Raw genomic sequence first — 13,986 nt, forward strand, 5'->3', positions numbered from 1 at the left:
TCCCTTATCTCCTGATAATTAACATGTCTTATAATTAACATGTGTCAAAAGTAACTATTCTCTTTACTTACATTTTCCATGTTTCCCTGCATACGTATCTCCCTCTCCTACGGCATCAGCTTTGCTTTCGCTACCCTTTCTTCCCCTCATGGCCACCGTAGTTCTTCAGGTTGCCTAGACTACGCTGTCGCCGGCGGGTGGTTTTTTCCTTTCGTTTCGTTTCAGCCTTATTGTTGACTGTGCCACTGTAACTGTCTCCTCCATGTCCATCCTTACGCCTCTGAATACCGGTAAGTTCTTCTCATAATGTTTTAAAATGTAAAGTTATTTCTGTCCGCTCTGTAATTACCGGACATTTTTTACCTTGAGTTTTTATACGTTTGCATGTTTGGGTTTACAAATCCAATCTGCATTTTATGATTGTGCGCCCATTCTGTACTTCTTATCAACTAGTACGTTTTATTCAGTCCCTATTATCCATTATCTATTTTACGCATCTCATGGCTTTTGTAATTGAGACTGTTTACCTGATGACGTCATTAACATCTGTTTTTACCTGTGTATCTGATTGTCTCTTTTTAGGCGTTTTTTTGCCTGTGATCCCCTCCCCCTCATCCACATGTGTCTTTAAGATGTATGTTCATGCTTGTTTTTACTTAATTTTCGACCTGACGAAGATGCAGGTTCTGCGTTGAAACGCGTTGCCCTTCCTTTTGTACAATAAATTTACCAAATCAGCATCACTCTGCTTATCCTTCCGTTTGAGTAGCGTTTTCTAAACATCCAGTTTTTAACAAATATTTTTTTTTAAATATATATTTTTAAATTGCCAACCATCTCAAATGACCTGGACAGGGCATTGGCCCTCACATTCTTGTTAGCGGGACGGAAGTGGAGCACTAATTGGAAACGGGTGAAGAACAGCGACCACTTGGCTTGACAGGGGTTCAGACATTTTTAGTCAACTGGAGATAGGTAAGGTTCTTCTGGTCGGTTTAGATCAGGATGGGGTTTGCTGCGCCCTCTAGGAGACCTCTCCACTCCTCCAGAGCCAATTTGATGGCCAGTAGCTCCCAATCCCCAAAAGAGTAGTTGCTCTCTGCAGAAGAAAAAAAGTCTCGAATAATAGCCACATACTACTGCTTTTCCTTTGGAGCTCCACTGGAACTGAAGTGAAGCTGCACCAACAGATATACATATTGTACCAGTGCAGGTACTGGACAGTTCAGGTTTTAAGCAACCAGGGAGCATGTACAGCAGAGAGGGTTTTCTCTGTTGTTGCTTGCGTGTAAAACCCAGAATAGGGCCTGGTTTGCTGGAGTGTGAAGGAGAAGGGCGGCTTCCACTCCATACAGACAGTCCGTGTCTTGGGCTGTCTGATGAGCCTAGTTAGGCTTCACCTGAGACGGCTCTTTAAATCAGGTGTGTGCTGTTCACACAGGGCTTTCAGTCTGGGGAAGACAGGGATGCTAGCCTATGAGAGTCACCACCATGTATAGTAAAGCTGGGTATATTTTGAGGTACTGGGCACAAGGCTCAGGGTCTCTTAGTGAGGGACACTAAATGTATTAGTTAGAGGCTGGACGGCCTAGGGTTTATTTTGTACAGTTTTGGTGTAAATCTGCTTGCTGTGTTGAACACCATAAAGCTAGCTGCAGCTGGTTTAAACCCTTATTCAATGAGTTGGATTGAACTTTCTATGTGTCGTCACACTATATATATATATATATATATATATATATATATATATATATATATATATATATATATATATCAAGCTACTCGGCTCCTCCTGCTGTATAACATGTTGCCACGAGGTTAGTCTACATTTTCAACATGACAGGTTCCCTTTAATATGAATAGTGTAATAGAGCAATGAATAGAGCATTTAACTGTTTGAGTCTTTTGCTTCGGGTGAGAGGGGGGGTCACATAGCGGCTGTTTAGGTTTTACAAACCTTGATTTATGAGAGAAAACTTAAAAGCTTTAAAATTAAACAATATAATAATCCACATTGGGCTTCATCTATGACATAATTTACTTAGCATATTTTCAGAATATTATGACAATTTTCTTAATTAAAGTCTAATGCACAATATAAATATATAAAAACAATTGTTCAGTACTTAAACTATAAATTAATAAGCACAACATTTTTAACAGATTTAGATTTAAAAAAATGGTTCAAGAGATATTTTATAATTTGCTGCTGCTAACACTTTACAGTATATAGGGGTTGTTCACACATTTTACTGAAGTCAGAGTTGTTATAGGAGTTTCCCTGTTCAGGACCTGCATCTCTTGGCCAGAGAGTCCTGACCTGCACTACACAGGTAACACATTCATTATAATGGGCACTGTGCAATGGTTAATTCCCTCTGTTGTGGCGCTGCAGTAAAATGAAACTCTCCATAGGTTACAGCTGGCGGGGGGGGGGGGGGGGCAATGACACTTAGTTATCTGTTGATTCTTTTAAGAATTTGAGATTATCCAAAGAGATGTTTTTACTCTAATTTTTTGTTATAGCCGCTTTGTTTTTGGAATCTTTCCTTGTACTGATAATAGTGCCGGGAACTAGTGTGATCATCTGGGACATCATGGGGTATTATGAGACTTCTGGCTATTTGCATTATAAAAACATTGTGATAAAGATAAACATATAACATATAACTGTGGGCTTTCCTTGAGGAGATCATTGTTAATTATCTGCTCCTTATCATGGGTATTAAGAATCTCGAATTATGAAGCTATGATTCCTCTTGAGTTTTAAGGGGGTTTTACACTGGGCAAATATCAGGCAGACCAGTCTTTATATAACGCTCTTTGACGTTAATTGTCCTGTGTAAACAGAGCAGCGATCAGCAGATGAACGAGCAAACGCTCGATCATCTGCTGGTCATATAGTTTTAAAAAGACTAAAATATTATGGTTGTCGGCAGGGCACGTCTCCCTGTGTTAATAGGGTAACACGCAGCCATCATGATACAAATGTATGGAGACGAGCAATCAGAGTAACGACAGCTCGTTTCCATCCATAGCTCCATGTGACAGGAGCAAATGAGTGCCGATCAACGATTTTTTGTTGATCGTTGCTCACTGCACCGGCCGATTATCGGCGGCTGTAAAAGGGCCTCAAGACACAGAAAAGTAAAATTAATAGACAAAAAATATTAGTAACGCTTATCATGACATTTCTCATACTTAGTTATGATGTGTAGCGTCCATGGCAGCCACAGCCGTGGATCTGTGACCGCTGGCTCGCATGTCCTTCCCAGGAGATGGCAGCGCTCACTTCAGATCCAGTCCGCTGGATTCCGTAGAGTGCGCGTACACGCTCATGCCCGGCCTTAAATGTCCAGCGCAATCACATAGGAAATGATCATCATTAACTAGCGCAGCATTGTTAGTTTTTCCATGTCAGTCTTGCAAATGGTCCCTTAGTGTTAACCTGTTCCTGTTGTTTCCCATGCCCTGCTACTTGTATCATGTATCCCGTGCTGTATCCTTGTTCCTGAGCCTGTTAGTGGTGGAGTCGTGTCCTATTGCCTCTGCCAAGTCCAGTGTCTTCTGCCACGTCCAGTGTCTTATGCCACGTTCAGTGTTATCCGCCACGCCTTGCGCAACCTGCTGTCATCCGCCACGTCTGGCGTAGGCTGCTGCACCCACCTCCATCCCTGCTAAAGCCTCGGCCACTGTCTGGACTATTCAGGTACCCTAGTGCGGGACTTTGTATTACTTGGGTGCTCTGTTGTTTGTCCAGCTGCTTCCCCGCTACGGCGGTGTGGCCTAGTGGGTCCACATACCCACAGACCGTGACATCATGCACATGGGTGTACTATTATGGCTCGATTTTGTATGTCACCTTAATAGGGCTTCCATAGAGGTGCATGGGGCCTCTTCTGTAGCCCTATTTCATATGGAGATATACAGAGCATTGCTTCTAAAGGAGAATACCTCTGTTCATAGCACACAGGAGCTATACGGCTATATTATAGGGAATGTTACAGCCTCTGTGTACTGCCGTACAAGCTCTGTGCTGAGAAATCTGCTTCTGGCCTGAGCCCTTAATCCTGTTCTTACAAAATTCAATAGAATATTATTTTTTCTCCTTCTATATTTTCCTGGGGGCATTGGTTTGTAAAAATAAGTGGCTGGGGCATCGACAGCTTTATCTGGCTGGAACATAGTAGAAACCTCCCTACCTATATTAGTAAATGGTTTTGTGGAAGTTTTACAATTTATTACAGGAAAAAAAAATATTTATGTAGATAAAAGTGATTATTCTTTTTTATACCAATGTTATGTTTATTACAGTTTTATATTACATTAGGAACGTATAGATCTTACTGGTTCGAGCTTTGAGCGCTGACTATGTAATTATACTAAATATCTATTTTGTTCCTTTGAGTGGTGGCCACATCAGTGCAGCTCAAAAACAATTCATAAAGATGTTGTTCTCTTTGGATTATACCTACTTGTTACATTGGTCCCTTCACTCATGATGACTAAAAAAATACCCTGATCCAATGAAGAGTTATGAAATTTATTTTAATCGTGTGGTGCCACCAGTTGTTTAAAGTGTATAGCAAAGTGGAGGCCCACCTAATGAGCTGAGTGCTGGTAGACAAGCATGCTCAGCCACTCGCCTCACAGCCAGGTCTCAGCCTATAGAAATAGCTTTCTGCCCAGCTTGTCAGGGAAGGAGCAGAGATTATACAGTAGTATGACATTATAGCTTAGGAGAATGCTTCTTCTCCGCTTGTTAGGACAGTAAAGCTCTGTATCCTGACAGCAGATATAAACCCTGTACATGTCCACTCAATCTTAATTCTTTTACTTTAATATATTTTCATTAGTTTCTAAGGGAGCGCATACTGTGGATGTCACACACTATATGTCTGCGCTACTCTGCATCCCATATTACCTATCTGCAGGGAAAGTAAGAAGGGGGTATATTGTCAGGGATAATAGGGGAAGGGCGACTGATTCTGTTCATAGCCCCTCCCCCAGCAACATAGATTAATGGCAACACCAACAGGGACACAGAGAAAAAAAAAGATGACACAGGCATTTATTTTATAGCTATAAACAATGTAACTTTCAAACAGCTATTAACAGTATTTCTGTACTTTGTTATGAAAATGATTAGTTGGATAACCCCTTTTAAGAAATCCCTAGGGTATTGGAAGATGGGTTTTATAAACCGGACAACCCTTTTAAACCATTATTTCATGGTTGAGCGTCTACTTTTTGTCTGCTAAGCCATTACACACTCACAAATCGGCAAGTTTCTGTATTTTCATTGTCTTATTTTTACTTTAACAATAAAATAGATTTGTTTATTTAAAGATCATTATTTCTCTATGTGAATTTATTATAACACAAGTTCCCATGACCGGATCATGAAGATAATAAGTGATCATGTGATAAGTTATTCTTTATAACACACTTTGTCAATTTAATCCTGGTAATTATATAATGATCTTGTGCCACGGTCTAGAGGTAGTCACCCCGTCTGTGATACAGGAGTAGATGATGGATTCCAGTCCCCATAAACTCTATCATGTACATGACTTTGATTCCAGACAATATCTGGAGAATTACTTTTCAGATAAAGCTGACATTGGCTTTAGAGATGACATCTTGATGACATCTTGAAATTTCTTATTGAGAATCTTAGAGAAGTATTATCAGTGGGTATGTATCCTGATTTTATTACTCCTAAGATACATTTACGTGTATAGTATTTTATGTTTAACTGGTTTAAACAAATGATATACTCCTATCACAAACTACCTTGGTCTGCATTCTGTCTTCCCTTTGTGCCTGTCTAGTCTACTTGTTTTCCCTAACTCTACACTTGTCAGTATAGGACTGCAGTGTTTATTGTTCAGGCACTTGCTGTATTAACCCATTCATTTCTTTCTATAGGAGGTTATTAGTATTTATGTGGGGATCCTTGTATCATGGGTTTTCCCAATTTATATTCTGTAATTTATATCTAATAAAGATGTTGTATTTTGCATTATACTGATCATCCTGCCTGTATTTTGTGATGGGTGTATTTGATTTGTTTCAGGTGGGCTAAATTATTGGGGATTTGTGAGTCCCCTGTTGGAGTAATGGTTTAAAAAAATGTAACAACTGAATATAAATTGGTAAAAAAAAATATATATATATATATATATTTAAAATGGTATTTACCATATGTGTGAGTCAGTACAAATACAGCTATACTAAATTTTAATTTTTTTTATGATTTAGAACTTTTTCAAAATAAAAGCAAGTTTTATGAATAAGGGATAAATATAAATTGGCAAACTTATTTTTCTTGTGATGTGGGAGATCAAAGGGGGCAACCACATGGCCCCAGTCATCTGGAAAATAACAGGGAGCAAAGCAAAACCATGGTCGTTGAATAGGATGAAAAAAAATAAGAATCTCAGGGTTTAGTAGCATCATTGCTTTCAACTCTGTATTCTCCAAAACTCTGAAAAACATTTTGGGGATGATGGAGTACAACGAAATGACAAATTCAAACTTAACCATTTAAGGGCCAGCCTATTTTTGGCTTTCAGGACCAAGCTATATATTTAGTTTTTTCATTGCCGTATTTCAAGAGACATGACTTTTTATTTTCCGGTGACTTAACTGTACAAAGTTTTTTGTTTTTTTACGGGAGGACTTTTTGTGTTTTTGTTTTTTTTTTACCATTTTTGGGGTACGTATCTTTTATTGAATAACTTTTATACCATTTTCTTTGTCGGGGAAATTGGTTATGTCATGGTGTCTTTAGTTAAGGCTCTCCATGACATACAAGTGTGTCATGGTGGCTTAAGGGGTTAAATCTGCTGTTATTTGACAATTTGCACTATTCTAATTTTCTGTCCTCTTCCAACTAGGTTTTTTGATCAACTAGAATCCAATCTCAAAAATCTACAGTTCTGGGTTCAGTAAAAAATATCCACAACTAGAAACAAAAAATACGAACAATCATTTTATGCTTGAGGCACTAATGTCAGAAATAATATTTTTTCATCATCCTCATATCTAGAGGATGTTGCCATATTGGGATGGAGATATCACTTTCTTTGTCACATCACACTGAACATGAATGACAGCTCGGCAGGCTTGTTGATTTGGATATTCTACACAGGGTCAGGTCCAGTCACAAGAACTCAAATACTAAAAGGGGAAAAAAGTCACCATAAAATAAATCAAAGAAAAAATGTGGAAAAAAGCTAAAAGCTTTACTGGCTAAAAGCTGAAGTATAGCCAGTAAAAAGTCTAGAGAAAAAAATAATATAGGTTTCCTACGTGAGCTGTAGATATAAATCTTCTTTGGCACTCAAGGAGCCAAAATAAAGCTCATAAATCCTTAAAAAGTTGACTTTATTTTCGCAAAAATATTTTTTAATGCATTAAGTCTGTTATTAGGATTTCTGAGCCTGCTTAACCCCTTTGGGACCAGGTCAATTTGAGTTTTTCATTTTTGTTTTTTCCTCTCCGCCTTCCAAAAGCCATAACTTTTCTATTTCTTTGTCGACATAGCAATACGAGGGCTTGTTTTGTGCGGGACAAGTTGTAGTTTTTCATGGTGCAATTTATTGTACCACATAATGTACTGGGAATGAAAGAAAAACATTTGTGGGGTGAAATGGGCGATTACACCTTTGTTAGGCCCCCAGGCTGCCATAACAACCACTGTAAACAGCCATTCTTGCCGCGGTGGGGTGCGATATTGTGTTTGAGGGTGCGCCCCCTGATTCTAACAAATTAAATGCCGCGGTCGCAATTGACTGCGGCATTTAAGGTGTTAAACGGGCGGAATCAAAGTGATCTTTGATTTCGCCCATTGCAGTGGGGTGTCGGCTGTATAACACAGCCATCACCTGCTGTGCATGGAGCGAGCTCAGCACGTGAGCCCGTTCCATACATCCCCTTAACGGCTTCCGCGTACCAGTACGTGACATGTCTTTAAGGGGTTAATACAATTTGTTGAATATCCAAACCTATAGCTTCTCTTTGGGCACCTTATCTGATTTCTGTGTTGCCAGCATGTTAAAATATGCAATCCTTACACGTGGGTCTAGCACCATGTTTTGTTTTTTTCCATACTGACTATACTACACAGTATTAGTTTATCTTCTTTTCTGATTGTTGGTATTGGAAACCTAGTGTGTATACAGTTTGCTAGAAGTGATATAGACTTATATCCTTATGTATCCTCAAAATCTAAGGGTTAAAGGCCTCATGCACACTACCGTAGATTTTTTTTCATTACGGTGCGTAATTATGTACCCATTTATTTTTATGATTCACTGACATCAAGGTGTCAGGGCCGTAGAAACCTTCTGTAAAAAAGAGGACATGTCCTATTATTTTATTTTACGGACTATACTCCCATTCCCATACTTTATGAAGGGAGCACGGTCCGCAAATGCGGATGACTGTACGCAGCTGGCCATACCCGTAATCATGGACCGTGATTACGGGCAGGGTCGTGTGCATGGGGCCTCACAGATTAGATGTTTCAATATTCTGATTTTTTTTCCTGCAGGTCATATTAATGGAGACATCTTGGTTGACCTCAGTGTTGGTTCCTTCATTCATCATCTATTTTCAGCCTCTGAGTTTTTCAAAAACATCATCGTGCTGAAGGTCAATAACAGATGCATCATGGAGCTGAAGAGATGGGCGGATGAACGTACAGGAGCATTTTATTGGGGCCACACATCAACATTTCTTCAAGAGAAAGAAGAACAAAGGTGACATATTTGTTTAAATATCAAGGGAAACCACTGCCATTGTTGCTGTTGCTCCCGATACAACAAATATAATGGGAGATGGGCAGACCCCCAAAAAGTTTTACTCTGTTAACCCCTTGCCGACATTCAACGCATACTTACATCATAACCGGCAAATGGAAGCATAGAGCAGGCTCATGTTCTGGGCCCGCTACATGATAAGCGGATGTCGGCTGTGTGTTACAGCCGACACTTCACTACAACGAGCTGAAAACCGCTCGCTTAACCCCTTATATGTCGCAGTCAATAACAACTGCGACATCTAAGCAGCACCCTCTGATGTCCAATCGCCCCGCCGTGAAACGATTGCCGATGGATGTCATGTTGGCCTTGGGGCCTGATATAAGACCCCTAAGTTTGCTATCTTTGTGCTCCTATAAATGCCTGCCAGAGGCATGGATTAACAGTAGTCTCTTTAAATCACAATCGCTGTTTCCAAGTACCTAGGAGGACTAATGAAAATGTAAAAAACTGTTAAATAAAGGATTTTTTTTGTTGTACAACAAAATATAGAAAGTTAAAAAAAAAACCTTTTCCTATTTCCCCTAAAAAAATAAAAATAAATAAACCTTATTGGTATCATCACATCCGTATAAGTCTGAACTATTACAATTTATTTTCACCCGCACGGTGAACAGAATCACTGGGTTTTTTTTTTTGGTCACCTCATCTCACACAAGAAAAAGTGATCAAAAATCATGTGAACCCCATATGGTGCTAATAAAAAACTACAACTCATACCCCAAAAAAATAAGCCTTCACAACGCCCAATCAATGAAAAATTATAAATGTTATGGCTTTAAGAATATGTAGACACACAACAAATGTTATTTTTTAACAATTATTATTTTCCTTGTAAAAGGGAAAAAAAACAAAAAAAAAACATATCAATTTGGTATCGCTGTAATCGTATTGACCCACAGAATAAAGATAATATGTCCTTTTTATTACACGGGGAATGTTGTAAAACAAAAACCCAGAAACAATGAAGGAATTGCTGTTTTTTTCCAATATCACCCCACAAAGAATTATTTTACCGTTTCCCAGTGCATTATATAATACAATGAGTAATGGCATGCAAAACTTAACCCTCATGTGCCTGTATCTATGGAGAAATGGCTTTTGGAAGGTGTGGAAGTAAAAACAAAAATAAAAATCCGACAAATGTCTGCGTACGGGAAGGGGTAAATACTCAAGTCAGGTATAAAAATTATCTTCCCCACTCAGTTTAATATTCTTATCCATAGGCGGCGGTATTATGCAAGTTAAAGCTGGAAAGGCGCAGTATAAACCTGACACTTGGTGCATCAGCATTGGATAATTTCAAGCTTTACCTCTAGTATTATAAGTCAATAGTCCAGTGCTAAGTCCTGAGCCAACATGTTGATGTTGACTGTGGGATAATTATTCACCTTGTCTTTTTTGTTTTCCAGTGATCAGTTTGAGGACAAAGCAGGAAAACTGAGATCAGCCATTCAACATGTTGTGAAATACGACCCGGAGAAAGAGAATATGACAGAGCCGCTGGTCTTACCACCAGCCGATTGTGTCATCACTACTTGGCTTCTGGATGTTATCAGCAAAGATCAAGATGATTACATCAGATATCTGAGGAAGTTCTCTAGGTTGCTGAAACCTGGAGGACACCTCATATTAATTGGGGTTATAAATTCAACATATTTTACAGTTGGGAAAGACAAGTTCCATGTTTTCGCATATGATGAGGATTTTGTCAGGAAAGCTCTAGTTGGAGAAGGCTTTATCATTGATGACTGTAAGCTTAGGAAGAGAACGGCTGCGAGTGTCATTAATGACTATAAGTATATAATATTTATTGTAGCTCACAAGGAGAAGTAGGTTGAAACGTACAACGATTCATGTCATCAGTTCATTTGCTAAACTTGATAAAATATAATAATCAAAAATAATCTGCCTTAGGCCTCATGCACACGGCCATGCCCAATATCATGGCCCGCGATTGCGGGCACGGTCGGCCGCCGAAAAAAAAAATAGGACATGCTTCATAATTCCCAGCACAGTTCTATGGCACGGACACCTATCCGTAGCGATACGGATAAGTATCCGTGGCGAATAGAACAGAATGGGTCCGTAATTGCGGACCGTATTACAGTCCGCAATTACGATTTTTTACGGTCGTCTGCATGGGGCCTTAGTGCAGTATAGAAACGCATAAAAATAATTCTTCAGTGCTTTTTTTTGGTCCATACCTCAGAGTGGTCCTTGATAATAGCGACAAGACCAACCCTGATCATCTGGAACATCATAGGAGCCTGAAGTATTGGGATCAGTTGCTTTCTAATTTTTTTCTGTTTCTGCTTCACACTAATAATGTAATAAAAAAAACATATAGCATTATCCAATGTACTTTACTTAGGGGGGGACAATTATCGCGCCATAGGCTTTACAAACCTTCATTTATGAGTGGAAACTTACAGCCTTTTTTTTATTATTATTATTATTATTAAACACATATTTTATTTCATTGTTTTAAACATTATAAACATATATTTCCATGTATGAAAAACAATAATGTAAGAAATCCCATCAGCAAAAACAAAGATAGCTGAGAAATGTTGACAATTAAATTACATAATTCATAAAAGCCCTATATGTATGTAGACATTCCATTAAATGATGCCTATTGTTATGGAATCACTAGTTGAGCAATTCCCAGAGTGAAAGTTGATAGAATTGCTATGTGAACGATTCCACAAAGGCAGCTGGAGACTGTCTGGAAGAAGTATGCAAGTAAATCCGCTACCTCAAATCTGTCACAACTTTGATCAGCAGAGTCTAAGGCTACTCCATGGTCTTCACCAGAGCCTGCCGCAAGGCAGGTTGGATTTGGCTGCATAGAACCCAGGTTGCTTTAACAAAATTTGGAGTTGGTCAAGAGCAAAATGCAGGCAATACCAGAACAGATAACAAGACAGCCAGAGGGTAAACAGAAAGTCCAAATCACAAAGCTAGAGGATCTCAGGAAGTGCAGATATTTCTTCCACTGACCGCTCTGGATCCAGAACCTCCCTCCATTTGTTTCTTCTGATGGTAGGATATTTGATGTATTTCCAGACTGTAATAAATGATGTATTATAGAAATAGACAGTTGTGGAGCGATAGATAAAGCTTATTAAAGCTGATGGATAACAAGCCTTTTTCTAATTTAAAACCAAGTTATTGAGATATGAAACCACCTGCATATGAATAAAGTACTCTATATATGGGAGATTATACATATTCTGTCTCAGTGAAAGAGAAATAACCTTGTCCCTATAGCAGTCATATAACTGTAATATAGAATTTAATTATTCTAAATTCCATCATTTTAATATATTTAAAAGGTATTTTCTGTGATAGAAGTGGATATTGTGTTAATAGCAACATCTTATCAAAATAGACTGGGAGATCATGAAGAGAATATCACAGAACCGCTGGTCTTATCACCAGCCGATTGTGTCATCAGTGCCGGTCTCCTGGATGTTATCAGCAAAGATCAAAATGATTACATCAGATATCTGAGAAAGTTCTCTAGGGGAGTGTTAAAGGGGTTTTCCCATCAGAGACATTTATGACATATCCATAGATTATGTCATAAATGTCAGATAGTTGTGGGTCACACCTCTGGGACCCATACCTATCTCTAGACCTAGGCCCCCTAAGCCCTGTTCTACTACTCTGTGTTGTGGCTGACTCGTGTGATTCCTGACCATGAATTACGGAAATAGCGTATCTAGCTGAGCTACGCTTTTTCTGTAAGTCCCATAGATATGAATGGTAGTTATGAAAACAGCGTAGTTATGAAAACATGCTAGACTGCTTCCGTAACTACCATTCACAACTAGGGGAGTTACGGAAACAGTGCAGCACAACGAGCTACGCATTTTCTGCAATTCATGATCGAAAATCACTCTCTTTAGCTAAAACACAGGGCAGTAGAACAGGGTTTAGGGGCCCCGTTCTAGAGCTAGGTGCGGGTACCAGAGGTGGGACCTGTCACGATCTGTGGGTATGTGGACGCACTAGGCCGCACCGCCGTAGCGGAGTATCAGCTTGCGAAACAACAGTGTACCAAGTCTATACAAAGTCTAAGCACAAGGGTAGCTGTAATAGTCCAGACAGTAGCAGCGGCTTAGGCACAGATGAAACATTGACACCAGGCAATGCAAAATGTGGCGGTAGGTACCAGGCGTGGCAGATGACACCAGACATGGTGTATGATAGCAGGCGTAGCAGATTTTACAACACGACTCCAACACTAGAAAGGGCACAGGGACAAACACAGCCTGGGATACAGGATACAGGTAGCAGGGCACGCAAGGAGTCAAAGGGCAGGGTCCTTTATATATTCCAGGGTGATTCTTTACATGTGCACGCACTGGCCCTTTAAGGTCGGGAACGAGCTTGAGCACCCTAGTGGTCACTGCAGGGCAGGATGGCCGCATCTGCTGGCGTCTCTGGGGTAGGAAATGTCGGCAGGACCTCAGAAATGAGGTTGGTGTAGTGAGTGGCACCTGACCCACTGGCATCCCGAGTAGTGGCCATGGCGTGGTGCATGTACTCCCGGTGGCGGCCCCCCTTACAGTGCTTCCGGTGGCACCCTGTACGACTGCACTGGTCGCACGTACCTAAGGCCGGCCATGGGGACACTTAATGTATTCGTTAGAGGCTGGACGGCCTATGGTTTATTTTGTACAGTTTTGGTGTAAATCTGCTTGCTGTGTTGAAGACAATAAAGATGTTCTGTTGCTGGTTTAAAGCTACTCAGCTCCTCCTGCTGTATAACATGTTATTCTAAATTTTCAACATGACAGGTTCCCTTTAATATGAATAGTGTAATAGAGCACAGCATAGAGAATTTAACTGTTTGAGTATTTTTCATCGGGGGAGAGGGGGGGGGGTCACATAGCGGCTGCTTAGGTTTTACAAACCCTGATTTATGAGTGAAAACTTAAAAGCTTTAAAACAAAACAATATAATAATACACATTGGGCTTCATCTATGACCTTTTTTTGCTTATTTTACGTATTTTCAGAATATCATGACAATTTTCTAAATTAAAGTCTAATGCACAATATAAATATACAAAAAACAATTGTTCATTATTTAAACTGGAAATTAATAAGCACCAAATTTTGAACAGATTTAGATTAAAAAAAAT

At 39.5% G+C, this 13,986-nt stretch overlaps 1 protein-coding gene across 1 annotated transcript; it reads left to right on the forward strand.

Annotated features, from left to right (window-relative positions):
- Positions 1-262: 262 nt before the first annotated feature.
- Positions 263-10,664, forward strand: LOC142662374 (nicotinamide N-methyltransferase-like). The gene is made up of 3 exons (XM_075840600.1): positions 263-290; positions 8,561-8,768; positions 10,241-10,664. The coding sequence occupies exons 1-3, from the start codon at positions 263-265 to the stop codon at positions 10,662-10,664; spliced, it is 660 nt and encodes a 219-aa protein (XP_075696715.1).
- Positions 10,665-13,986: the final 3,322 nt, after the last annotated feature.

The sequence above is a fragment of the Rhinoderma darwinii genome, chromosome 10 (genome assembly GCF_050947455.1).
Source record: "Rhinoderma darwinii isolate aRhiDar2 chromosome 10, aRhiDar2.hap1, whole genome shotgun sequence".
NCBI lineage: Eukaryota > Metazoa > Chordata > Amphibia > Anura > Rhinodermatidae > Rhinoderma > Rhinoderma darwinii.